This window comes from Chroicocephalus ridibundus, chromosome 7 (assembly GCF_963924245.1).
Source record: "Chroicocephalus ridibundus chromosome 7, bChrRid1.1, whole genome shotgun sequence".
NCBI lineage: Eukaryota > Metazoa > Chordata > Aves > Charadriiformes > Laridae > Chroicocephalus > Chroicocephalus ridibundus.
This window is the reverse complement of record NC_086290.1, coordinates 50590575-50617829: the sequence shown is the minus strand read 5'-3', so window position 1 is coordinate 50617829 and position 27255 is coordinate 50590575. Positions and strand designations below refer to the sequence as shown.

Genomic DNA, 27255 nt, shown 5'->3' with positions numbered 1-27255 from the left:
GAACCAGCAGCTATCCTGACAGACGGCGGCCCTGTTTCTAGAAATCCCATTGCAACAGAGAAGCTCCTGGAATAACAGGCTGAAGCAAAGGGTGAGAGAAGCCTCAGGTTTAGCTCATGTAAGAAAAAGATAAGATTAAAAAAATAAAAATCACATTACAGCTTTTGCTACAGCCCTTGCTGTGTATTACAGCTTTTCTTTCACCAGACTGACTTGTTAATTTATGGCCTTTGCGCCCATTTGCTTTCTTCCCATTATACTGGCTGCCAATCACTGACACCCTGCCACAAACGAGGTGACAAGCGGGTGCCTTTTCTACAAGCCTGGTTCCTTTTGTTTCCTCTTACAAGGCAAATTTAAGAGGCCCTCAGTTACGGCACACCCGGCAAACTCTTTCTTCAGCTTTTATAACAGGCTGGAGCACCAGCTCTTCGCTTTCTTTCTGCTGTAACTCGGGCTCGTGCCACAAATCGCATCCCACAGAAAAGGGGGAGGAGGGACCAGCCCTGGGCTACCTCGGAAGCTCCTGTGGCCTCGGGCACAAGCCCTTCCCTGGGCTTTGGGTGCCTCCTCGCGGCTGCTGCCCTTAATTGCAGCGCCGGCTCTTAATTGCAGCTCCAGCTGCCTCGCAGGAGCGCCCCCACCCCCGCACCAGGCTGCGGGGGCGGCTGAAGAGCTGGCGAGCCCATCAGCAACTGGCGAAGAAAGGTGTCTACCCTGGATGTGGGTCAGGTTATTCCGTGGTTTAACCCCACCACTGCGTTTTCTTGAAGCACTGGTCTGTGTTGAGAAGCCGCTTCCTACCCACGTCCCACCCCAGGCCCTTCCCCGCGCCCCGTGGCCGGTCCCCGTCCTCGCTCCGCACCGGTACAGGGGGCTCCGCCCGGCCCCCGCCCGCCTCACCCCGGCCCTTCCGCGCTCTCCCCGGGGAGGCGGCAGCAGCTCCGCAGCCTCCGGGCTCGGCCACCCCCAGGCTCTGCCCCCACGCTGCCCCAGGGACCGGGGGACCCGGGCACCGTCCCGGCCCTCGCCGGGGGCCCCCGGAGCCCCCCGGGCCCCGCCAAACCTTTGCACCTGCGGAGCGGGGAGAGGCCCTGCCGGCCAGACACGGGCCGCCCGCTCCCCCCGGCCCGAGCGCCGCCGCAGCGTGTTAATGAATCCCGGGAACGTTACGCTGCTGCCAAACGGCGTTCTGCTGAAAATAACGGCAGCGTTGTGCTGTCCTGCAGGGAAAAGGCCGAGGCATTATAAAAGCGCAATTTTGCATTTCATCCATCGCATCTAGATCTTTCATATGCAAACAATAAAAAGCTTAAGATAAGTTGAGCTTTGTTCTCTTTCATAAAGAATAAGAAATAATGAATTTAATTCTCAATTAAACTTGAAGGGCAAGGGCATTTAATTTAAAAAAAAAAAAACCAACAAACAACCACAAACCATCCTGAAGCATAAAGGTTACACTGCGCCAGCTGTGGACTGAGGTTGGTACTCGGTTCCACCCCAGCAGCTGCAGCCTGGGGGGGTCTGAGAGCAGCCGCCAGCCCGGCCGCTGCCCGAGGGGGGCACGGGCACACACAGAGCCCTCCGCGGAGCCGCCAGAGACGCAGCTCCCTGCACAACTGCGCTCACCCTGCATCGAGAGGCACTTCAATATCGTCCCTGGGTGCAGAGCGGCTCCAGCTGATCTGCAGGGACCCGCAGCACATGGCAGCAGCCTGGTGGTCACTAGGTCCCCCTGCCAGCTCCTGTCACGTAAAAGGGTCTCATTCCCACAAAAATAGCTCTGTGGTGCCTCTCACGCCCCCACACCACCTTTATCCCATCAGGGACGTACAGCAAGTTTTGGTCTCACTTGTTTAATTTGAGGATTTTGTGTCTCTGGGGGTTTCGACTCCTTGTGAGTCTGAAGGCAGGAGAAGAGATTGCACCCCCCGAAAACCACAGTCCACGACACCTTACTGAAGCACTCGCTGGAGTAGGAGAAGCCCAGTCCCTCAGGCAACATGCCACCCTCCTAGGGTCACAGCAAGGAAAGCCATTTCACATTATTGCTTTGGGCACCAGCTGACCCACACAAAGTCCATACGGTCACCAAGAGCCCCAGCAGAGTGATGCTGCTTCGAGGTTCCCAAAGTGACATTTGGGCCGGGCCGGGCCCAGAGCCGAGCCCATGGGGCCGGGGCAGCCAAGGTGGAACAGCCCGAGAAGCCCCAGAGCCAAACCACCGGTGCCCCGCGGCCACTGGCCAGGGAGCAGACGATGCCCCCGGGTGCGTTGTTAACCAGGACAAACAACGGTCCCCAACACCTGACAAGCACTAATGGTTTGCTGTCCCTTCACATACCATACGCTCCAGACTGGAGATGTGACTCTGAGCCGGGCTCTGGTGTAGAGACAAGATCCCCTGCACAGCCGGACAAGCCATTATACATCACAGTGAGACATCGCTTAGCATTAGCAGCCATCGAGGGAGTCTGTCAAAGCACATTTTGTTAGCAAAAACTCAAATCAAATACCTGTCTCCTGCTGAAAGCCTAAAACCACTTGTTAACCTATGATTTATACACTACTCCTCCTGTTTAGAGCATATTCTTAACAGCCTTTTTACAATATTTCTCTTTCATTGATGAACAGCCCAAGAATTTGTTTTCTCTGAAAGACAACAAAAGCTTCCCCCCTCCCCTTCTTTTTTTCTGAAGAAACCAGTACTGACACCTCAACAGAGACAAATTCAAGCACAAGGAGAGCCCGTTTGTAGCTCCAGCCAGCTGCGCTCTAACACTCAATTGCATCTTAAACCTTACAACCAGAGGAACCATTTCACCAGCCCCGCTGGACCTTCCTGCTCACCCAACGCTCCTCCCAGCACACGCCGAGCATCTCGGTGCAGCCACGGAAACGGCGGCTCACTCAGAGAAGACCAAGACTAAACAACAACCCATGGAACATAGACCAGGCTACAAACGGATGCACCGCAGCAGCAGAAGGAGAGCCGGACCCAGCACACCACCGTCCCATCCCCGCTCAGTGCCCTGCCTGCTCCTGCCCGCACCGGGGGCCAGCCCTGGCCTCCCAGCGGGGCTGTGGGCCAGCAAGGCCCCATCCACCCAGACCCCTGCATTGCAGAATACGCGTTCGAGGAAATGAACCCCTCTGCACAGCTAAAACAGAATGCATAAATTTAAATTAAAATAAATAAATAAAAGCCTTTCACCTACCCAAACTCATCCTGCCTTCCTTGTCCCAGTGCCCGTCAGCCTCGCACCTCACCACCACACAGTCGCCGTCCTCCAAGCTCTGCCCCACAGAGCCCAGCTGTCCCTCGTCACCTCCCCAGGAGCCCAGCTGTCCCTCATCACTGATCAGCCCCACCTGTCCCCCCCGGCCCCGCTCCCCCCAGCACGGCAGACAGCAGGGGGCTGGGCAGCCACTTCACCTGCAGACATTTACCTTCCCCAAGCACTTACCCTAATGCAAGGCTGGAACTTCTGCTACCTCTCAGCTGGGCAATAACGTGCTCATGTAACCTAGCCACATACTCCTTTCCTTTTCCTCAAGGAAAGAGCTTAAGTTAATAGAAGCTACTTAAACAGGTTAAGGCATGTACAGACTTATCGTGATCAATGTTAGATTGCTCAATGCACTTCAGAAACACATTCGTACAGCTGAGCTCTACGTGTTTAGGGGCTATAGGGCAGCAATCGGAGCACCTACCCCCTGCCCCTGGATGCACCCAGCCAGCACTGGGACCAATAACTCTCCCCGGCAACCTGCCCTTTAGCCGGAGCCATATCCCCCTGTACCCGAGAGCACAAGGGAATTCACCAACAACCAGAGATGGCCAGAGAACCAGGCTGAGAGAAAGGTCTGCACTCTGGCGCCTTGGCTTGCAGCCTGGTTTCAATGCTGAATGCCATTAGAGCCAGGTAAGCTGGGCTTAAGTGTTAATGAAACAAGGCACTAATTGCTTGAGAAAGTGTTGGTCTGTAATCCTCAGCCAGGTCCCAAATCAGTGAGGTGCACAATCATCCCAGTAACTTCTAGACCAGAATAGTTCCTCTGCCTCTAGCAGCACTACTCAAGTGCTTAACTAATGCATGTGCTTAAATCCCTTACTGACTCGGGGCTGTAATGAACACTTCAATAACTGCAGAACAGGCGATTTGACTGTCTTCAGGATTTTAAAAGGTGTATTTTGTATCTGGTTTCTTAAATGATGTCTTGGTTTTTATCTTGGAATAGAATAATTATCCACTGACCTTAACATCTGCACTTTATCTTCCCCATTTCTTTCTGTACAAAAAGCAATTATACACAGCTTCAGATCAGTGCTGCAACTGAAGTTAACTTACAGTTGGGACCAGTTCAAATAAATTCATGAAGAATTAAAACGGATCTCTGCTTTTCTTAATCCTTTCCTTTAGCTGCCTTCTCACCTCTCTGCTAGGGGGAAATTTTTGCAGTGGTGGAATTAAGATGAAAAGGTCCCCCCATAAGGCTTGCCTCATCAACTTAGCATATATAAATGGAAAGTCATGCACCTTCTGAGCTGATAACAAACACTTGTGCCTCTTGCTCTGATTTGTCAGAGGCCCAAGAAGGAACAGAGGTTCTTCCTTCCCTGGCTGGCGGTTTTCAATGGTGTCTCACGTCTTCAGGACATGACCTCAGGGCACCCCAGCCTGCTTTCAACTTGGTATAAACAGCATCCCTTTCCCCCCCCTCCCCCCGAGTTTCTGAGCCTCCAAATGAAAGTGAACTATGGTCCTTTAGTACACAAGCATTTATAAAGGATTATGGTAGTACCTTGGAGTAAGTGATTACTTGAAAAGACACCTGAGATACAAAGAAAGCACCCTGGCAAGGGAGTTCACCTCCTTAGTCACGTACATGGAAAATGGGCTGTGCAGTGACACAATTCCCAAAAGGGCACGAAGCGTATCAGCACTCTGAAGTACGGAATTTACTTCTGTTTTCTACTTTTGTTGGACTCATTTGAAGTCTAGGACTCAGTGAGCCCTGGGCTTTTTGAGAACTTTCTTAATGGAAAGCACAATTACTCGTTCCATTTTCTATCCTATCTCAAAAGCCTAAAAATCAGAAAACCCCAACTAACCAAAGTAGGAGATAACACTCACGGTGTATATACACCAGGTGCCCACCAGGACTCTGCACTTGCCAGGAACCTCCTCTGTTCTTTACTCTTTGTACCTGTTGTCTGATACGTCCTGTTCTCTGCCATCACTGTCCACATGCTTTCATCTACACTGTATTTTTGACCTCATGGCTAAGGCTGTCCTGAAGCACAGGTGAAACACACTGTACAGACACGGCACTGCTGACTTTTGAGTCTCAACTCCTCCTTCATCAGATTCCAGCTCCTGGAGACAAGGGATGATAGGAGAATCTCACCTTATGCTTTTTAACCTGATCATATAGCCCCGGTAATTTTCGAGAAGGAACTAAAGGCTCTGATATAACTGCAAGGCATAGAAAGAGCCAAAGTCAAAATACAACTAGGGCAAAAGATGTTGCTCTCATTGCTAGTTTATATTTTTGCAGTTTGAAAAAGCCAGTCTCACAATCTATGGTGCAAATTCCCATTTTCCTGGCAGTAACAAAAATGTGTAATTACTCTTGGGCAGACTGCGTTAACTCCTGCGTACAGAAGGAGAGTTGGTCGGAGTCCAAACCCACTTCCCCGGAACCCAAGAACTTACTTACCTACCCCTACAGGTTTTGGCTGAAGCCAATAGCAAAAAGAGGTACCTTTAATCCACAGCAACTTGTTTGTATCAATATAAAGGCAGCTTTTATTACAAACAAATCAAGTAAACCTGTGCACAGAATTCAAATGTCCAAAGTGCTTCTGAATTTTGTGAGCCTTACTGCCAATTCACAGCTACTACCTCCTCACGTGCATACATCTGAAGCGTGTACAGCAGGTACTTCCACTTACAAACCGTTACATTATCATCTCATTTGCAAATGAGGTGTGTGACTATACATTTCCAAGTGACACAACCATCCATTTACTTGCTTTAAAGTGAAGATAACATGCACAGCAAAACAATCTGATATAAATAAATTCACAAAGATAAACAATACATTTCAAAAACAAGGTTTCAGTTCTAGCTTAAATAGTAAAAAACTCTATATTTTCCCTGTATTTACAAAACCCAGCAGACTTATACTAGCACAGACAGTATTAAAAAAACATAATTTGCATCCTCACTGTTAAGATAATCTATTAAAAGAAGTCTCAGAATAAATAGCAACGAAAGTTAAATTTAATATTTTTTCTTAATTAAGGCTGAGGTTTAAAAGTAAAATCCTACAATCATATACACGTGTGTGATTTAACATGTATAAGAAAGAGGATTTGACCCCTTGTTTTTTGAAAATAACAGATGTGCAAAGTGTTGTCTAAAACATCAGTTGATTTGTTCTTGGGCCGGTGGGTTACAAAGCCCTTACACCTCTTTTGACTTCATGTGGGAATACAGCCCCAAATATATCTTCATGGTACCGCTTTTGGCTCTGCGAAAACAGAAGGGAAACCCAAGAGATTAATTAAATACTGCGAGCTCCTTCTCCGGTAACAGTTAAGTAACTGAAATGTCTTTTGCTCGTGTGAGTGGTTCTGTGACAGGGGACTTTTGTTGCTGCCCATAAAGGGGAGCTCTCTGAACCCCAGGCACGCGCGCCGGCACACGTTCTGGTAACACGTGCTAAAAAGCCGGCAGACCCAGGCACTGTCTTTTCAGTGATGGGCACACTAATTTCATAACTCACTTTCCTCCACTGTTACAATAAAGTTGTACGAGTTGTACGCTCCTGGTGTTCCAGACGTGCTGCAAAGGTAATGTCCAGGCCCAAAGGGACACTGGGGAAAATGGTAGGTGTAAGAGAAGAATACGATGCGTCACTCTTACACCCCAACCAAACAGAAACTATGCGTTTTAAATCACAGTGGGTGGACTAAGCTGATCACTTAAAGCTTTTTTCCTTGCGCGTTCTGCTGAAAAGAAGCTCTTGGCAGCCCGTGAGATCTTAAGCATGACTTTGATGACTTCTGTAACCCATCCTGGAACTGACTGAAAAGAACTGACTTTCTGACTGGAAAGAACACCTGGCATACTACAGCATACCTTGAGCTGGAAGAAATACTCCTCTGCCTGCTGCTCGCTGAGGTTCAGTTTTTTTGCAAGCATCCCTTTCAAAGCCTGAGCAACATCCTTGGCCATGCGTACGTCTCCACAGACATACAGATGCCCTTCTTCCTTATGCAAGAGGTTGCACACTTTGGTCTCCAACTTGCTTTGAAGGATGTCTTGAACGTAGACCTTAGAAACAGAAAAAGGATCATTAGACAAGGTTTCTTAAAAGCTACTTTGGCTATTGGCTTCTCTAAATTCCACGTGGGTCTGTGTAGTAAGGTTCTAAATACCCTGTCAATTCCAGCTGTGTGTTGCACCACAGCAAAGAAGAAGAAAAGTGACTTCGTGCCATCTTTACAAGCCCCAGATTTGGAGGCTAGACCTGTCTGCTAATTAAACTAGAGCAGACTAAGACTCTTCATTTTCAGAACCAGTTACAACTGCCAAAGTCTCCTAACTTGCCAGGAGAGTAGCACAGCTAGAGAGGATAGCTTAAGCGCTGCTGTTTTCTCTAATCAAGGTTTCACCTAAGCAAAATTAATTTCCAGGGTCCCTGTCACTGAAACGGTGACAAATGGTCAGAGCCAACACATTTCTAACTCACGGGCTAATCAAATCCTGCAAAATTTAAGGTTTCTGAAAGTGTTCCGGCTTCTAGTTTCAAAGGCTGTTTGCACTTAGATTTCGATACGTCTGTGATGCCTCTCTACACGGCAGTGAGGGTTTCCTATTTATATAGCTTGCTCGTACTGAAGCGCACAGTGAGATTCTCCTTTATGCTGAAGGAGTGGGGCCTTTGGCCACTTGTTCACAATACACTAAAGCAAAACGCTAACATTTTTTTAAAGAACAGTGTTAAACAGAGCCCAACTCTTAACTTGAAGGACCATTCTGAAAGGAGCCAACCCTTTTAAAGAACACAGGAGCCAGCCTTACTTTAGTTTGGCCAGGTTGTCTGGAGTAAGCTGTATAGACTTCTTTCAGGACTCCCTTCCTCTTCATTTCCTCAGTTTCTTTCTTGTAGATGTGATCCATGTCTGGCTGCCGGCAGCCAAACAATAACGTCATCTCACCACCTTTGATCCCTGAAACCAACAATGGAAAGTGTTTTGTCTTTCCTGGTAAAGCCTATTATCTCTTATGACCATTCCCATAAAGGGCTCCACTGTCACAGTAACTCGCTGTGTACAGCTGCCTGTACAGCTATTTTCTAACCAGCCTTTCTCACTAAACACCTGAGAAGGAGAGTGCGTGTGTCTGTGTGAGACAGGTGGTGATTTTAGGGGCTCGGTAGGACTGAACCTTCCCAAGTCCTCGAAGAACTATGTGGAGTCACCTGTTGGACCAGGTTCCCCAGACAGGCTGATACAGACAGGCCAAAGTGTTTCGTCCCCATACTGTGGCCCCGTCTGAGCACCTGGGGCAGTCACTGAACATAGAGTATTTACAGGAGACACAGTCTACTGCCTCCAAGTGACCAAATACCTCAAGACCACCAGCATGGTCTCAAGTGGGATGGTTTAGTTTCAGTGTGGTGTTCAATCCGTTTTGAGGTGACCAATCTCTGCAGGGTTTACTTGGCTAATGTTTCTGGGTGTCTCCATCTGTAGAGATTTTGTTTGGAGGACAAGGGATGTCTTCTGCTGCTGGATGAGTTATGGCCTGCTCCTTGTGGCAATCCCCATAAGTACCTTTCTTTTCCAAGTCATGGAGACGCTGCAGCCAGAAACTTCTGAAGGGAGCAATTCCCGTCCCTGGGCCGATCAGAATGCATGGCTTGGTTGGCTCCTCTGGGAGCTGGAATTCCTTAGCACTAAAAAGCAAAAATATGTTAATTAGATAATTTGTATATGTCTGACACCTCGGCGTCAGTTTCCTGAGTGATTTAGAGCAGCACAGCCTAAGTTACCAAATGGAAAACAGTAATGAGCCTGAACTTGGTGACAGCTGCTTCTTGTTCCCTTGGCTTTACTTCCTCTGTGGTGGATATGCTGACAGTGGGGATGGTGGCATATGAATAGAATTCTTTCAGAATTTTCTAATGATTATGATTTTATTCAACGTAATACATAGTAAAGGATCTCAGCTCTGGAAGACAGGGAGTTCCCTCTCTTCTCAAACTCAGATGTTCCAACTGGCACTCGCCAGTCTCTTGAAACATATGCAGACAATGAAAAAAGACTACTGAAGAAGCTGAACTAAGAACTGCTGGGTTTGGGGTTGTTTTTTTTTTTTCTTTTTTCTCTGTCATTCACTCACCTGCGTATAAAGCATGGGACTATTTCATTGAGACCTATCGTATTCAGCCACGTGCTGCAAACTCCATGGTGCAAAGGCCCTTGTCCATCTAATTAGGGCAAAGGAAAACAGCCGTATCAGTATTCAAAGCTCTCCATTTTTTAAAAAAAGCACAGTTTATACTTAAAATTATGGTTTTTAAATAAGTGTTTATTTAATAATGATTTATAAAACAAGGACACGTGGATGATGATGATGCAGGATTTTAGCAAATCCTGACCCAGTACGAACATCCACACTGCAGCACACTATTCTGCATGTATCACAATACAAACGTTTTGCTACAGACATGCTTTGTGCCATATGGCAGACACAGGTTATTTCTGAACCACAATGTAGCCTAAATATAATTTAATTAGGAGATAAATGAAAACAACAATTCATTACCTCTTGTCCTGTAGTTTACAACTGCAACTGTCAGATGAATCTCTCTGGGTGTCACGTCACAGGAAGAGCTGACAGAATAGTACCTGGGTTTCAGAAGCGGCAGCTGAGTCAGTAAGAAAGCTGTTGAGACCTCGGCAGAAGGAAATTCCTCCAGGACCTCTAGGATATTTGGGCTGTTGTAAAACTTCCATTTATTGTATTCTTCTGTGTTCTAAAAGCCAAAGACCACCATCACAATGTTACCAAGTCATGCTGAGTTCAGGAGAGCAGGGATGTTTGAAATGTAACTTATAACTAAGATTCCTGCATTACATTCAATTACATATGCAGGCAAATAAACAGAGAATTCTTGAAACTTTGTCTAGACCAATATTGGTTTTCCTAAGAAACAGTTTAATTTTTGAAAACAGAAGTACAGAATACCCACTGTAAGTTTCTCAGATAGCGGTGCTCTCAGTGAGATGTAGAAACTGAAGCAGAATCTGTTTCTCAGCCCCCTGCTGTGGGATATCCCAGGTCCAGACACCTACTGAGCCTCGCTGAACCCAGCAGGAGAAGCAAGCGCTTGCCATGCCCGAGTCACTGGATACTTAAAGTGACATCCCTCGCACATTCACGGTACCAAACTCTCTGACAAAAATATCTACCAGCTCCCCGCCAACCCCTCCACTTGCAAACTGTAAGGTCTTTTAACGGCGTATCATCAGAAACCACCCTGAGGCAGGCAAGAGAAACGGGCAGGCGAAATGACCCACCCAGAACCACACAGGAAACATCAGATCTGAAGAAAACCCTCGATTCCCACGCCCAGGCTGAGCCACAAGACCACCCTTTCTCTCACTGCGGCTGGTTTTACAAGCACACAGAACACGTAACAGAGGGATAAAAATCAAGCACCATCACTGCAAAAATTTCTTAAGCTTCTGCTAGACAGTAAAAGGCATCAGGTGGTCCAGTATACAGCACGTGTAACATAAATTTAGCCCTACCGCTTACCTGACATAAAACTTCCAGTCTCTGTTTGTCTTCTTCCGCTGTTACCAGCTGGGAGAGTTTTTTTAGCAGTTGTTGGGAGGGTGGAGTAGTGATATCAAGCAAGTATGTCAAAGCTTCAGGGAGTGTGCAGGCTGGAATCTTTTTGTCGCTTGTCCAGTAGCCACCTGGAAATGAGGGAAATAAAAGAACACTTGGCAATTCCCTCGGCATTTCACAGCTGTAGAGCTTTGCAAAACTGAGTCCTTCAAACTATGAGTTCAGACTAGGTCGCAGCAGGTCTAGACCACAGGGCCCTTGTGAAAAGAGGTTAATGTGAGGGTTCAAACCTTTTGTAAGGGGAGGATCTGATGTGGAGAATTGCATGATAACAAAACACCACTATAAAATGAAAAGTCTCTCCTTTGAGGAAATGGTATTTCTGCGTGTCAGAATGCTACAATTTAAGATTGCTCCTAATAAGATGGAAAAGATGGTTGTGACGTAAATCTGTTTTAGGACTCTGATATGTAGCAACAATAAACAAACTCTGTTGATTAACTGAATTGGGGTCAACGGTAAATTTAGCAACTAAACTACAGTGTCAACCTAGGATAACTCCGTGAACACCGGTGAAGTTACCATGGACTGCCAGAGTATGCAAAATCAGAATCGAGAATTATCAGAATAACTAAAAGCGTAAACAAACTCCTATTGAAACTTAAGAAAAGGATAATAGAATCAAATTCAGTTTGTAAAAATTCTCAAGAATTTTAAGAGAAATAGGTCAAACATCCTCTTATATATATGAACCAACTTACCATCAGCGCAGGTTTCAAGTCTGATAGTCTGATCAGCTGGAGGAGCATCCTTGACACGTGCAATGAGGCCATGGACTAGTTCTGGCTGGTTGCCTGGGAAAATCCCGATATGTTCTCCGGGCAGGTAGTGCACTTCCTGATTAGTCGTACAGGAAAGTTCAACTAGAATGGTAATACGACTAGACATAGGAAAAAAAAAAAAAAGAAGTCAGACAGATCTTGGTTACGTTAACAGGATTTCCCTTGAATTGCACAGAAAAGGAATAAATCTGAAGTGACAGTTGACAAGGGCTTACTTGTGTTCATTACCAAACTATCAGACCAGCTTAGTATTTCACAGAGACTTAAACAAATAATAGTCCAGATACGTGACGTACTTGTATCAAAACAAATAAGATGAAGTGCTGCCTCATCTGTGCAGTATAGAATAAATGTGCCTGTAATCAGCCAAAGAAGGACGTGCAGCTCTACTGAAGACTGAATAGCTCACATCTCAAACCAGCTCAGAGGACTCCCAGTAGGACAACTGTATTTAGAGCTGGGATGAAAGAGACCTACCAGGGGATGCTGAAGAGCCATTCACAGATGCTATTTCTAAGACAGATGTTAGCACTGATTATCCTTTTGTATTTCTTTGTGTATGGTCTTGTCTCAGCTTGCTTTGCAGCTCCTTCCTGCACTACACCTTGTCCTTTTCTTCCCCTTTATTTTTCAAGCTAAGGGACAATTTTTCCCCTAAATTAAGTAAACATTTGCCTGGCATGCAGCATACCAAGCAAGGGAGAGGGACCATACACCTGACCTTCCATACATAGTAGGTATCAAAGGGCCATATCACAAGGTTATTCAGTTCCCTACACTCCCAGAGACTCTACTGGGAAGTCAGTTCCTATCTAAACCAGACATGTACATATTCTTGTGGCCTTGTGGTAATGATTTACTTCTACTAATGATGGTGCAAAATTCGTATCTATTTCTTAACAGCTGGGGGGAGAAGCTGTTTATAACCAGGCACTTCAGATGTTTAATATTTTAGTAAAAAGCAGTATTGCAATACTCAAAAGAATGAGATATCGTACCTGGATTTTAAACTTTGAAGATTCTGTCTGAATTTCAGCTTCATGGGAATGATATCCTTGGAGTGAATGTTTGCAAGTGCTGTTGAGAAAAGAGGACATGACTCATGGCAATTCTGTGATTAGGTTTGTTTAAAATGTCTTCAAATAACAGGCAGGAAAGAACTGAGCCATGCTCGCCCTAGAACGCGATATAATTTAGTTATGTGTCCTATAAGCACACCTTCCCTGACTAAAAGTAGCTCATCTCAGCTTTTGTTCTTCTGGGGCTGTCAAAATGTATGCTAGTTCTGCTGTTCTGATGTTATTGCACTGGAAAAGATAATGATTTATGCAATGTAAACCAATGTCCTTTTTTCTCTGACCGCTGTACTTTATTAGATGAATTTTACCATCTAGCAGGACCGGTATCACTTTTAGAAAACCTTTACAGTTCAGACTTATCGAAGCAAAATGGACAGAGGAAGTGGAAGGTGGGAGGTAATACCTTTAGCCAAGTCCATGGTTTGAGAGTCATGCATTATCCTGTAATTCTTAGGATCCCAGCTTTCATTAGCGGTATATATCTCAGGCAACTGAATACTGTTTTTCCCATGGATGTTAAAAATGTCACAGGCAGTCTAGAAAAGAGAAAAAATAAGGCTATTCATGGTAAAACTAATATTCTTAGCATTGTCATACTCCTAATGGGGAGATATCAATTTCACAGTTTGCTATTGTTTATTGATTCTGTTGAGTTCACTGCAGTTATAGGGGTTCACTGAGTTCAGCAAGGTTCCGATTCTACACCAGCATCGCTAAAAAACCTGATCTACTTCAAAAAATTCTGATGTCAGGTGCTACCACCCTTGTTCATACTCAGCATCCCACTATCCAAAAAGTTTTATTGAACTTTATGTGAATATTAAAAAACAATAGAAAAGGGGCACAGTTTCCTCTTCAACTTAGGCAACCAGTAGAAGAGAGGGGAATCTGAAATTCAGATATAAATCCACAGGTTTGTTTTCCGTCATTTTTCACCATTTTTAAGTGATGCTAGTGAATACTGAAATAAAATGAATGAATGAACTAAAATATGAGCTAACTATTTATATTGTCACCTTGAATGCACTGACTGCCCATGTACGGAAGGCTTCTTCTTGCCCATTGAGTTCATCTCCTTCACCTATCGGAGTGAGTTGAGAAGCCCCCAGTTGGGCCAGTTTTTGGTCAATGGCATGAGCAAAGGCACAGAACTCTGGATACATGCTGGACCCCAAACCGAACACAGCGTATCTGCCGAAGGAGATATAAATAAGATCATTGTGTTATGCTAAGTGAAATGCAAAACGGGCTCAATCACATGCAAAAAGGATCATTCAATCACAAAAAACCAAAGTGTTTTTACCTGATTTTTTTTCTCAGCAATTTCAGGGTGAGCAAGGAGTTCTTCAAGGTCTGTATAAAAAATTGTAAAATACTTAAGGTTAGAAAAACACTTTGATTCAAACCAGAAGTGAGACCCTGATCCATATCTTACTCAAGTACATGGGACAAGTGAAAGGTCTCAGTTATTGACTTGAGGCTCATATATACTTCTGAGGTGAATAGTACCTTTCCGTTATTTGGAGAATCTCCATTTCCAAAAGTGCTAGTAACCACTAAGAGAAGTGTTTCTTTTTCCAGGTCATCGATGTTGTACTCATCCATGCACAGAATCTGGAAGGTATAAAGCTCATGAGAAATTGCTAGCAGAAAAGAGAGAATTGCTGGAAAGAACTAGCATTAGATATCTCTGTGTTTGTCAGGTGACCGTTGACCAAATTTACAAGGCATTATGCTAAAGGATTACAAAAATCAAAGTTCTAGTCCAACTTACATTTAGTGAACATTCAAAGTGTAGAGAATGGAAAAGCTTGCAGAAGCCGATAACTTCTGTCTGCGTTTAGTGTGGATGATTTCTACTTTCTCACCTTTGTGTTGAAGGCACAGTTGAACAAGCTGCACAGATTGTTGGCCAGTGTTTCAGATTTCCCAGTCTCTGTTGCATAGATAACAGTGACCTTGGACCTGGTTGCCATTGCTTGTCGCATGAGTGAAGATGCAAAGAGTACAGCCCTGGGAAAAACATAATCACATAGAATTTTTAATATAGCTACATGGTAATTCAGATTGATTCACAAACAAGCCAGTAAAGACTGATCTTGAGCACGGTTTTTCCTTGGAAGATTGTTCAGAAGCAATACACTATATAGCCCCGAAGAAGAAACGTAGATACGAATACTGCTTAACTGCAGACAGGTAAGTCTATGATTCAAAGTGGTCCCTACTGTAATAATTATTCCCCAAAAAAAGTGGAACAGAAACATCACAGGAATAGAATAGCTGGACAAAAAAAGCATGAAGACTCTCATTTGAACAACTTACTTTGCCAAGATGCTAAACTTTATTTCTTTTTTCTTTGGCCTCCGTGTCTCGTCATGCCAGACATGTGTTTTCCATGCATCCACCTTTAAAAAAAAAGTTAAGCTTCATGTAAGAAATGTAAAATAATAAATACACAATCTGTATATCTTTGAAAGGGCCAGATTAAATGGAATCTGTATATACAATCCACTGTGTACAAATACGGGATCAGTCTCTGTAGCATGAAATTGCATTTTACTTACAGCTTGAGAATTCAACAGAACTAACATAACCTTCCACAGTATAATACATATTGCTTGCTTATTTATGAATCTCTCTAGCGAATGTTCATTAACCAGGGCTTTTCATTCAGACTTCTTCAGGTCCCATATTATCATCTGCACTACCAAAGTTGTCTACTAGAATCATGTTGTTTTTGAAAATGTGTACCTGGTAGTAATAGAAGGGAGTGAGGACATAGTTCAACATCTCCTGGTGGAACACGGGAGTTATGCTCCCCGACATAGGAGGTACAATCCACACCCAGTCAGCCGGGCAGCCTCCTCGCACACGGTACTCGTTCTGCATGTATTTCATGAAGGACTCGGCAGCTGAGTGGTGATCCATTATAGTCACGTTTTGTTTCTAGAATAATTGCAAAAAGACAGACATATATTAAAAAGCCCATTCTGCTCTTCTTCCTGATGTGGTTAAAGTAATCCTTTTGCTTTGGTTAATATTTCAAGGACTTTATAGAGCTCTGGGAAATAATTACTATCAGCAACTATTATATAGATACAGAACATTGAGGCGGACTTTTGATTAAGGACTCTTATGTCCTTCCTTTTTTTTTTTTATTTAACATCAGCATTTTACTTCTCCAGCACTGAGAGTGCATGCTGAAAAGCCTCTGATCATTTTTACCTATCTTTCATATTGCTATTTGTTAAATAAACTATAATTGTAAATAAAAGATACAATCCAATGGCTTTACATAGATTTTGACACTTAGATGCATGTGATGAACAACCTTGCCCTTAACTTCCTTCTCTCTTTCTCTCCCTCCTGCCTTCACCTGAGATTTTTTTCTAACAACAGGAAATATGGATTCCTCTACTTTCCCAGGTGTAAATCAAGAATAACTCTATTGCAATTACGCTAATAACGTTAACCTCCACTGAGCATTGGTCCAATGGCACTATATTTATATAAAGCTGTTAAGAAGTGCAAGGAAAAGGAAAGACACAATATTCAGTATCTCTCCAGATACCACAGTCGTTGACTTACTTGGAAGCTATAAAGCACAGCCACGTTTATCTCTACAACAGCTCGGTCTTTCCATAAGGATGAAAGTTTGTTTGTTTCCAGTCCCATTCTTCTTCCTACCTCCTACATGTGAAAAGGAGAGAAAAGGGAAAAGCAAATTTACTGTGTGGGACTTTGACCTCATGATTTCTCCACCTCATCACATTAATATGCAGGAAAAAGTGTTGTGGAAGGGGCAAGAGCGAATCTTGTACTGGGGAAAGGGACGGCAGCAGAAACACTTGAGATGAGAGGTGAACTTGAGTTATGGAGTTCTGGTTCTCAAAGCTATTCCAGTTTGGTAAAGTGGGGAGTGGTTCACTCCTGGACTAAATGGTTTCAAAAGTGGCAGTATCTGGTTATAAGTCGTCATTATTAATTTGTAATTGAGGTGACCAAGACCTGCAGCTAATCACGAGGAGTCCTCCACTGCCTTGCCAACAGCAGACTGAAACTGACATAAATATACCTCTGAGAAATATACAGTCAGAGACCAAAAGTCCAGAATCAGCAGGATTCAGGCTAAAATTGGGGAAGAATTCCCCTTGGACAGCATTTAAAATATTTTTTTTTTTTTACAGTTGCAGTTTCACCATTCTACCCAGGTATTTGAAACAGATACTGTCAGTACTGTCAGAACACTGTAAAAACAGCCATAGCATCGGCAGAAATTCAAGATGTCCCACAACTGTCAGGACCTTGGGTCAGACTAGCACTGAAATGTTACTGTGACAGACACCCAACACCCATCCCAGCAAAGACCGATAGCATCTCTTTTTCAAAAATGCTCCACCCACCAAGTTCATTCTCTTCTCAGATGACCACCCCTCTCCAGAAGATTACCTTCAGGATGTTGTATCGCTGGACGTCACAGAAGTCCCGCACTCCTATCTCTGTCCCCATGTACCAGCCATTGAAAGGACACCCAGTAAATTCCAGGCCTCCCACCTCAAGAAGCATGTTGGCAACAGCAGGCAGCGCATACCACTTCAGATCTAGCTCCTTAAACCATTCATACCTGTTAAACAAGCATTTTGATTTATTACTTTGTGTCTTTTCCTCCTTTGGGTGATAACCAGAGAAGTCCAGGAAGATACAGAGTACTAACTCTAGGAGAAATGACTCACAGTCTGCAAAACTCAGAGCAGTTTTAATGTACAGTGTGGTAACTAAAGAAACTGCAGAACAGCATTATGGAGCTCTGCAATCTGCAGGCCACTCCCAAAGCAAACATGAACAAAAAACCAGACAGAAAGGCAACAAACATTTTGTTATGAGTGCAGCCACATTTCACAGGTGTATTACACCGGCATAAGAAATTATGATTTTTTAAATTCTGAATATAATTGAAATGTCGATTGGGAAAAAAGATTTCCAACAAAAATGCTTTTGGCCTTTAAATCTCATTTCATTGTTCTAACAAGCATTTTATCTTTTGGGAAAATTTACCATAATTTCATCCTAACAAAGAACTCATAAAATGACTGCCACAGGCGCAAGCTAATAACCTGCCAAGGTGAGGCAGAGGCAAAAATGCAATTATCTAAATCTTGTGTGCTTACTTTGGATGTTCCATTGGCACTTCGAGGACAATTTCTGGCGGCAAGTCAAATATTTCTGGGTCTTGGCCGTTTGCTTGGAGAACAAGTGGAACTACATCAAAGCGGCCATATTTCGGCTTCCACCCAAGCTCAATGCACAACTGTAAAAAAGTGCGTTTCAGGGGTTTTTTTTAGGTTTTTTTCCTCCCATTGATTTGAAGACAAAAGAATGTTAGCCCTCTAAAACTTGCTGGGGTAAATTCTGAGTGACAAAGGTTATCTTTCCCATCCAAATAACACCAAGACACGTTGTTCAAGTACTGATTGGCCCCTGATTTAAAGGGAGCACCATCTCACCCTGTTCCGAGATGGAGGGGAGTATTTTATGTCAGAATTTTAAGAAATTCAAGCCTGCACCTACAACCTGTGGGGCAGAACATGCCATTCACTCCTTACCGCCACATTTCCCTCCCACCCTGCATAAACATGCAAGAAAAAGGAAAAAAAGGACAGCTGGGTTAGGCAGGATGGAAAGCAGTCATGATTCTGCATTTGGAACTGTACCTGTGTGAACTCCACACTGGCAGGGTCTCCCAAAATAGACCCATCTGGCATTTGATATCCAGCATATCGGATGAGCTGGCTGTTCCAAACACGGAAATCGTGTTTCCCATCAGTTCTCTGGGGGAAGACAGTGATGGCTGATCTGCCCAGAGAGACAATCAAATCCCGTTAACACCACAGCAGCACATCAAGCACATTCTAATTACCACGACATAAATTGTTATCAGTAGCAATTACTTTATCTTTCTAAAATAAATGTCAGTAGAAAAAATCATTCATCCTCCCCACCCACCTTCTTGAATCTTCAAATCATCTCTTTTTCCCCAGAAATTATGAAAGGTTTTGCCACATCAGCCATCAAAGTTACAAACTCTCAAAACGGTTGATGGTACACATGAGAGGAACATAAAAGTACCAGGAGAATTAAGAGCAGAAACAAATTGTCAAAATATTTAGATAGACCATTTCAGGTCTTAGGTAGAGTTTTGAATCGAGATCTGGATGTGGTTTTTGTTGTTTAAAATTCAAATGAAATAGAAGAGGCCTACCTTATATTTCCATTGTTAGTGGCATACTGGATATGACGACAGATATGCTCAAACATTTCCTTCGCTGTTTTACAATCACGTGCATCAAATACCTGTAAGTTTCCAAAACAAATGTAAAGAAAAAAACCTGATTTTGAAACAGTAATGTAAACTCATTATTTTCCTTATGCAGTTAAGGAAAGGAAAGATTAAGAAAAAAAGTGAAGTGAAAAATCAGTATTTCTCACTCTAATTGTATCTCCACTAGGAAAGGTTCTTATATGCATTATTTTCATACATAACAATCCTTCAAGGACCAAGACAGGCACCTGGTTCCATGGCCTAGTTGGTTCCTACACTAGCACTGCTACGCAAGTTTTCATTCGACTATGAAGCAGAGAACTAAAAAAAAAAATGTTGACCTTATGATACATACAGGAAGGAGTCCTCAGCTGAAGCAACTGGCATATTTTATCAAAGTAAAAGACATTCTTCTGATTTACAGTAGATGACTGGCCCATAATACCGAGACTCGTACGTTACCTGTAGGTTGGACCACTGGATTCTCCCAATACACCTAGGCGCATTCCTCCAGGCCTGCTTAGCAGCAAAGACCAGTTCTTCCTTTGTCAGATGGTAGGTTCCTGTTGTTTCTATCTCCTTGGTCACTGTTTCCAGTCGGACCAGGTGTTCTTCTATTTTTGGCCTTTTGAACAGGAAACAGCCATGAAAAGAAACAATGAGAATTTCATTACTTAGAGCTGATTTAAATTGCAGACATTCTGCTTATGTTCTGGGTCAAGAAAAGCACAGGCATTGCTGAAGCCGTAAAGCTTCTGAGCATCCTTTTGCAGGAGAAGACCTCTACGTATGCCACTGATTTTATCTGCCAGAATGCAGGTAGAGTAAATTTCCAGGGAGGGGGTTAGCGTCTCTGTAGGCTGAGCTATGGCAAGTCTGGATAAACACTGAGAAACCTGCTCCTGTTATAAACCTACACTCTCTGGATCTGGGCCAACCTAAAATACTCCATCCTTTATGAAAACATCTGTTACCTCATGAAGTCCACAATTTTGCTGTCCTTCAGATGTGAGAAGTCACCATCATCTGCTCCCCACCTCCCTCATACTGCACCACGCTTTTGTCCCCAAAGCACACCCATTATCTATGGCAGCAGTCCAGCGCCCCAGATTTTTATCAAAAAGCAGGGGGTATTCTAGGTAAAGGGGTCAGTTAAGTACATGGGACTCTGACTGAGGACTGCTGAGGAGAGTTTTTCCTGGCTTCAGAATTTAGGAAGTGTCCTTATTGACTGTAAGTGACAGAGCTGATTAGCCTGATGAGGAAACTAACACACCAGAGGTTTAAGTAGCAACACCACCCTTTCTCCACCCAACACATGCGTGGATCGATCACAAGCCCTTCTGTGTAAGTTTTCAGTTTAAATACGGATTTTCTACAGTATTTTGGAAAAAACTGTCAAGTTCAAGCAAAAGAAAAGTATGGAACAGGCTAGCTTCAGCCCAAAAGTAGGATTATAGTGACTGTCCTCTCAAAGTTATATTATTTTCACAGGGACACAGCTCCTCTGACAAAAGTAAGTAGGATTTTCATTCCTAAAAGGAAGTCCTGAGCAATTCCTTTGTCAGGGAAACCAACTCTAAAATTCTTTAGTCTGATAACAGAGAATGAAGTCAAAACATTAGGAAATATTTATCACAGCACAGACAAAAATTGTTTTGTTGGCTTACAGACAGAATGAAAATAGCCTGCACTGTCTGAGAGTTTTCACATTTTCAACAAGATGAAAGATCAAGGGCAAGCATGTAAGATAGTGTAAATCAACGTGATCAAATAGCCATGAGCAGAAACAGAGATGTGCAAATATAATTTGCTGGCAAGTGAGTACAGCCTGTGTGTACGATAGAGACTTTCATAAAGATTCAGTGGAAGAAAGCTTTGTAGAACAGTTCAAAGTGTCTAAAGAAGTAGCCATTATGTGGCTGCATCCCTTTGAAAGTCTGATAATGTTTTGTAACGGGATGAGCAAACGTTGAATTGTCACTTGAAAGCTTGTCATGCGAAATGTCACTGCAAACTCTTGGACCTCAACCAGATGTTCCAGCTTTTCCTACAACAAGATGTCTCTGCACCATGTCCATTCTCATGAAAACACAAACCTCTTTTCTGAAGCTAGAGCATCCCTCTCAGCATGCTCAGTAAGCTTATGGTGATGATAGCACAGAGCAAGGTTGAGAAGCAAGAGACTGGCCTTCCAATCTTTGGCTAAAGCCTTGAGAGTCAAAACAGAGAACAAAAGAACACAGAGAAAAGATACTTGGAAAAGCACAAACAAAAAGCATTATCCCCATTATTCACGTCTAAGACTGATCTGAGCAGGAGCTAATCCCATCAACATCCAATGATAAGAAAAGGTCATATTCTGTAAGAGAGTCATAACCAAGCTTCTTATTATCAAGGTACTATTAATGTAACACACGCAGAAGGAAAGTGGCTGTGGAATGAACTGTAAAGAGTCCATTACTGTATTCCCAAGACCTTGGATTGGCAGATATAGCATATTGAGTGCACTAATAGTTTTATTTACCTTTTCTAATAGTCCTTAACTATTTTTTGAATGCATGCTATGTAACAGGATAGTTACCAACAGCTGTGAAGCAAACAAACACTCCTATAGTCTCACAGACAGGTAGGTAGAGGACTTTTATACCAAACACGAAGGTAAAGTTCGCTTACTCTTTAAATGAATTGTAGTACTGTTTGATAAAGTCTATTGCCTGAGGCAAAAGCTCTGCCTGTGGAACTGGCCCATCTCTAGTGCCTCTCACCAGGCCCTTTGGGGTCATGAGTGCCCCTTGGCAGGCTTTGGTCCGGCAGTTGATAACCTGAAAAACAATAAAATGTCAAAAAACAATGTTGCACTCTGTATCTTTCCAAAGTTATGAAAAATCACTGTTCAGGTTTCCATATCTTACCTCCTTTGCTGTCAGGTGTAGTGTGTCGAGAAAGCTGGATCCATTTTCCAAGTTTCTTATTTTTACGTGTCTTGGACATCTTGATACTTGGTTTGAAGCTTTGATACCATTTTGGGGAGGATTCTGGACAGAGAGAAGATAAAAATACATACTGTCTTCAGACTTATTAAATACCTTAAAGCTTCATTTTAAATCTTATTTGACCATTAAAATGCTACAAATTAAATTCAAGAAACTAGGTATAAATTCCAACATGAGTATTTATTTGAGTACAAAACTATTGACCTAATCTGGGGTTCAATAAGAAATGTGAAAAACCCCATGTATTTTTGTATTAATCAAACAATATCTGCCACTGCAAACACCTTTTAAATTTCAGTATGGCTTCTTAACATAATAGTCACAGTCTCAGGAAAACAGTGAACCAGACAATTTTTTGGAAAGGACACATTTGTTACTAAAGGCCGGGTTTTCAAAGGTGAATAAAGGAATTGGGCACTCCAGTCCCATTAGGTCACCTCTTTTCCTTAAGTCTTACCAAAGCTTCTTTTTGTTCAGAAAAGATCTTTCACCCAAAGATCTCACAGCAGGCCTAACCTCGTGTAATCACTGTTAGTCCTGATGTGAGAGCTGAGAAGTTTTGAGCAGTAAGCACAGTAAGCACAACCCGCGTGAACTGTCAGTGTCACACAATGACGCTAGAAACAGACCTCTCTCCCATCACTGGCCTTTGCTGAAGTTATGATTGGAGGCATCTCTATCTGCTTCTTGCTCAGATCACGTAATTTGGCATCATCGTTTTCTAAGCTTTAAAAGAGACAAAGACAATTCAGTATAATGCGATGTGCTTAGTTTTTCTTACTGTTACCTGCAGCATCAGTAGAGAAATGCTCAGAGCCATCTCTGAAAGATGTACTGAGTCAATAAGCCAAGGATTCGCAGCAGCGTGAGAAGTGGAGCAGACTAGAAGTCAATAGTAAAGCTACAATCACCCTTTCCAGATCACCATGTGGGAAGGAAAACAACAGATATGGCCTGGAATGGTAAAGGTGGAGTATCATCGCTGTAAGCTAAACAAAGGACATCTGTACAATTATGATCTGGCCAGAAAATATTGGGAGGAATTAAACAACAAGCTTGAAATCTTCAGGGAAAAGTGTGAAAATTTCAGCTAGGTCCAGTCTCCAGCCCATTAAGCAAATAACACACTTTTATATTAATTTCCTTTGTTTTCTGCATTGTCTTACTTTCTGAACTCCTACTTCTTAATTTCAATATCACGTTTCAGAAGATGCTCAAAAACACCCGAGAGGCATCGAAACCACAAACTCCAAACAAAAGCCTCAGTTCGGAGAGGGCCACGACATGTTCTAGGTAGCAGAGCATATGTGATCGCCCACTGCCGCTGGTCAGCTTCACGTATCTTCACATTTGAATGTAAACTACTTTGAGCAGTGACAGGACAGGGTAGGAAACGGGCAGAGAAATAAATGGTAGGCAACAGAAAAGTGAAATAAGTCACAGCCTGAAAACCGAGAAATTTAATATGCACGTGCAATTTGTTTTATACAGTGTCTTGTATAAATTGTATCACAGAAATACCTTACCAACTTAATTGCAGCATTAATAATCACTTTGCTGATTTTTATAGCATACATGTGCCTCCTAAGTCCTAGCACATATGAAACCTTTATAGCACACTAAATAAATTTAGAACTATGAAACAGAAAGCCAGATGATTTCTTTCCTCATTGATTTCATGACTTAGACACAAAAGCTTAAATGTAACTTACCGTATCAACACCACACACTGACCCCAGGGACAACTGTTCTTTGGTTAATATTATAGCTTTGGAAACGCATTACAGGCTTCTCCAGAACCCATATCACTTAATCTTTCTGTCTCAAATGAAACTACGAAGTCACTAAAAGATAAAGATCTTACCCATGGATCTTCCCATTTTTCTCCAAGTTATTATTGATATCCTTCTCTTCAGAGAACTGGTTCTTAGCACGAGGTTTGAATACAAACTGCCACGGGCACAGCATTTTGGATGCTTTATTTATGATTTTAGTTCACAGTGCTGAAGTCTTGTTTTGTGTGATGGGGGAACACTTCTGAGGAGGGAAAAACAACAACAAGGTCAGTTTTTGACTAAGAATGTAACTTCCTTTAAAGGGGCTCAGAAACTCACCAGACTAACCAATCTGATCTAATTAACATCCTGTTTTTAAAAATGAAAATTGCTCGACTCAGAGTAAGGATACTAAAACTAACAGTGCTCTTTGTCAGCGTACTGCTGCAGCCATGCCTTGCTCAAAAATACTGCCAAGAGAATTTCAGATGTCCCCCAGGTGCACAAACCAGCAAATATCAGTGTCTCAGAAAAACACACGCACGCTTTACTGCTATGAAAAACATGCCTTGATACTTGGGGTTATTTTAAGTTCTGTGCTGTTAAGTGCTCTGTTAATTCACATCACTACATATTAGCTAGGAAAAGGGATGTAAAATGTTGCAGTGTTAGTCACATAGTAATGAAAAAAAATAATTGGTCTGTAAATTCACCAAAATGTTTTGCAGTGTATTCACCTGCCAGAGAGAAAAGTAATTCTGAGATTCTGATTTCTGTATTTTTCTAAGATATATATACACAGCACATATCTGAATGTAACATAGAGCATTTATATAAGAACATACAAATTTTAATGCTGGTCGTTTTAAAATACATTTGCTACTAATTTCTGATTTCTACTAATTTCTGATCCTAAAATGGATTTTTGCACCAGGGAAGCTATGACAGAAGAAATAGAGCAAACTAGTAAATTGCTAGATGAAGCAGAATTAGCCTCAGCATTTGAATCTGGAACATAAGAGAAATAAAAAACTGATGTTTCAATAAAATTAAAGAAAGAAAACATACATTGACACATATTCCTGATATAAATTACATATCATTTTGTTATTTATAGTGCTTTTTCAGTAAAAGTAAAATTCATATTGCTGGGCTCCCAAGATGCTGTCTGCTGTAAAATCACACGAGAAAAGAAATCCACTCAATTATCTCTGCAGAACCTGTAAGGCATTAGGACCTGTCTGTTAGTCCAAGTAAAAGTAGTAGCGTGTAATAAGCATTTCTCTACAGTTAGAAAATAGAAACAAATCTAAATTACTATTCTGCAATAAAAAAATGCTGCAATATGCCTATACATTTTTGTAAAACACAGAGGGAAAGAGAGAAGGAAAGGACAGGGAGAGAGAAAGAATGAAAGAAAAGAAAGTAAGTTAGAAAGAGAGAAAGAAAATAGAAAGGAAAAGGAAAAAAAATAAAAACAAACCAGAAAAACATGAAAACCAATACACAAAACCAAGAAAGAAGAAAAAAAGAAAAAAGAAAAACATAAGAGGAAAAAAAGTAGAAATAAAAAGAATAAAAATAATAAAAAGAAAAAAAGAGAGAAGACTCACATTTTCCATTCAGTGGCAATTACAGTAAAAACTTGATTGCTTTTTGTGTTCTCTACAACAGGGTTCTTTAAATAACATTTACAATATTACCCGTTACATGCACAAACCTTTAAAGCAGCAGAAAGGGGGATCGAGTTTTCAGAGCAGCAGGACAGCCTGGAAATAAAGCAGGAGACCGATTCCAGTGCTTTACTCCTAATACAGGAAAAAGAAATTACAGTTTGCCATATAATTCCTTCAGTTGTGGGCTGCAGAAAAGGACTGATAAAGTGAACCTTCTGCCAGCGCTGCCTTACCGCTACTCTGTGAGGGGTTTTCCCAAGCTTGCCAAGGGATGGTCTTCTCTGGCAAAGTTCCTTTCCTTTAGTCTCTCCTGCTCTGTGTCCCTGCTGGGAGGCAGAAGCATTTTATACCCCAGGACCATTATGCAAAACAGCAGAGTAAGGCTACACACTGAGAGTGGGCAAAGGGGAATCCCAAACCTTCCCCTGTTTCATTCAGAAGCACAGGGCGTGTGGCTGCTGCAGGATTACACAACACGTGAGTCGGCGGGAGAGCAGCCACTGGTTCCTGATGTTACGAGCATCCCTCCTTCCTGAACCGCCTGCCGTAACCCTGACTCCTACAAGAGCTCAGTGATAGGGACCGGGGATCGCACTGGACAGCTTTTGCAACCTTGCAGGCAATGTTTAAAAAAATAAATAAAATAAAATAAAATCCTGGAAGAATTCTTGCAGATTTTATCACTGGCTGACCATTCTCCACTACAGTAAACTAGCAGCTGTAGAGAGTAAGCAACTTCAAGAGAAATTCTACAGAACCATAGAGCCTTAGGATATGGACCAGTAAAGCATTTAAACAGGTGATTATAACTAAGAACAGGAATCTTAAGTTTAACATAAATATATTACTTCCTTATTTTTGATCAAGGTTTAAAGGATCTTTCTTAATAGAGCATTTGTAGAGTTCCTCCCTCTCCAGAGCTGCCTGTTCTACCTGTTGCTGCCTGAGGTTTGTCCCTTTGTGCTTTTCCACCATAGTAGGAAAGCCGGAGGGAAACTGCAACTCCCCAAAGTGTAAACTATTCACACCATGTTGCACGTGTGAGTACCAGAAGGGCAGCTAGATGGTGAAGATGGGATTATTGAGCCGATTTTTCAATTTTAGACAACAGGTGACCATTTACCTATTAGAGAGTGAGGTTTCTGCTTGCAGCCCAACAGCCCGGAGCAGCCGGCAGCCGAGGCTGGCACTGGGCACAGGGCACTACCAGGCAACGCAGCCTTCCCGCGCAGAGCTATTAGCTCACTGATATTACATATGGCTATTTTATGGACACTTTAGAATGTTTTTAAAATTAAAGATCATTCTTAGATCTGCTGACTATTACAAGGTCAAAATCATTACAATGAAAACTGGAGAAAGATAGAGAGGTGCTGAGCAAAGATCTGCAGGCATAAGGCAGGAGACTGCAAGACAAACAAGGAAATGCACGTTGTCTTTTCATCTGTCACATTTTTACTGCACAAACTGGGCCAGGGCATTTTCTTCTTTATGTGTCTGGTTTCTCTATTTAAAATTGAACATTAAGTGTTTGTGTATAGCACCTCTATACTCCTAGAGGTAAACCGAGTTACGCACACACGTGTTCATGCACGAATACACCTGCATAATTCCATCCAGGGCTGCCAGAGATGAATCTCTTGAAAAACAGACCAGAGTTTTCTGCAGTTTGAGCATTCATTGGCTTGACC

At 42.7% G+C, this 27255-nt stretch overlaps 1 protein-coding gene across 2 annotated transcripts in view; it reads right to left on the bottom strand.

Moving 5' to 3' along the window:
* Positions 1–5786: 5786 nt before the first annotated feature.
* The window catches only part of NOS2 (nitric oxide synthase 2), a 32872-nt gene continuing 11403 nt past the window's right edge, over positions 5787–27255 (bottom strand). Inside the window, exons 2-29 of one of the 2 annotated variants that reach the window (XM_063340903.1) lie at positions 25798–25890; positions 25609–25696; positions 23978–24150; positions 22743–22839; positions 22033–22155; positions 21794–21942; positions 19580–19742; positions 19058–19149; positions 18510–18651; positions 17967–18106; positions 17248–17422; positions 16387–16488; positions 15550–15744; positions 15121–15203; positions 14667–14811; positions 14308–14412; positions 14102–14151; positions 13815–13989; positions 13202–13334; positions 12718–12796; positions 11639–11817; positions 10842–11005; positions 9846–10056; positions 9420–9507; positions 8852–8973; positions 8097–8245; positions 7152–7346; positions 5787–6540 (exon numbers count right to left, since the gene is read on the bottom strand). In XM_063340903.1, the coding sequence (XP_063196973.1) occupies positions 6463–6540; positions 7152–7346; positions 8097–8245; positions 8852–8973; positions 9420–9507; positions 9846–10056; positions 10842–11005; positions 11639–11817; positions 12718–12796; positions 13202–13334; positions 13815–13989; positions 14102–14151; positions 14308–14412; positions 14667–14811; positions 15121–15203; positions 15550–15744; positions 16387–16488; positions 17248–17422; positions 17967–18106; positions 18510–18651; positions 19058–19149; positions 19580–19742; positions 21794–21942; positions 22033–22155; positions 22743–22839; positions 23978–24081 (3438 nt within the window). In that variant the 5' untranslated portion in view covers positions 24082–24150; positions 25609–25696; positions 25798–25890 and the 3' untranslated portion in view covers positions 5787–6462. Of the gene's footprint in view, positions 6541–7151; positions 7347–8096; positions 8246–8851; positions 8974–9419; positions 9508–9845; positions 10057–10841; positions 11006–11638; positions 11818–12717; positions 12797–13201; positions 13335–13814; positions 13990–14101; positions 14152–14307; positions 14413–14666; positions 14812–15120; positions 15204–15549; positions 15745–16386; positions 16489–17247; positions 17423–17966; positions 18107–18509; positions 18652–19057; positions 19150–19579; positions 19743–21216; positions 21308–21793; positions 21943–22032; positions 22156–22742; positions 22840–23977; positions 24151–25608; positions 25697–25797; positions 25891–27255 lie in introns of those variants that run through there. The other variant, XM_063340904.1, reaches the window with a different exon arrangement.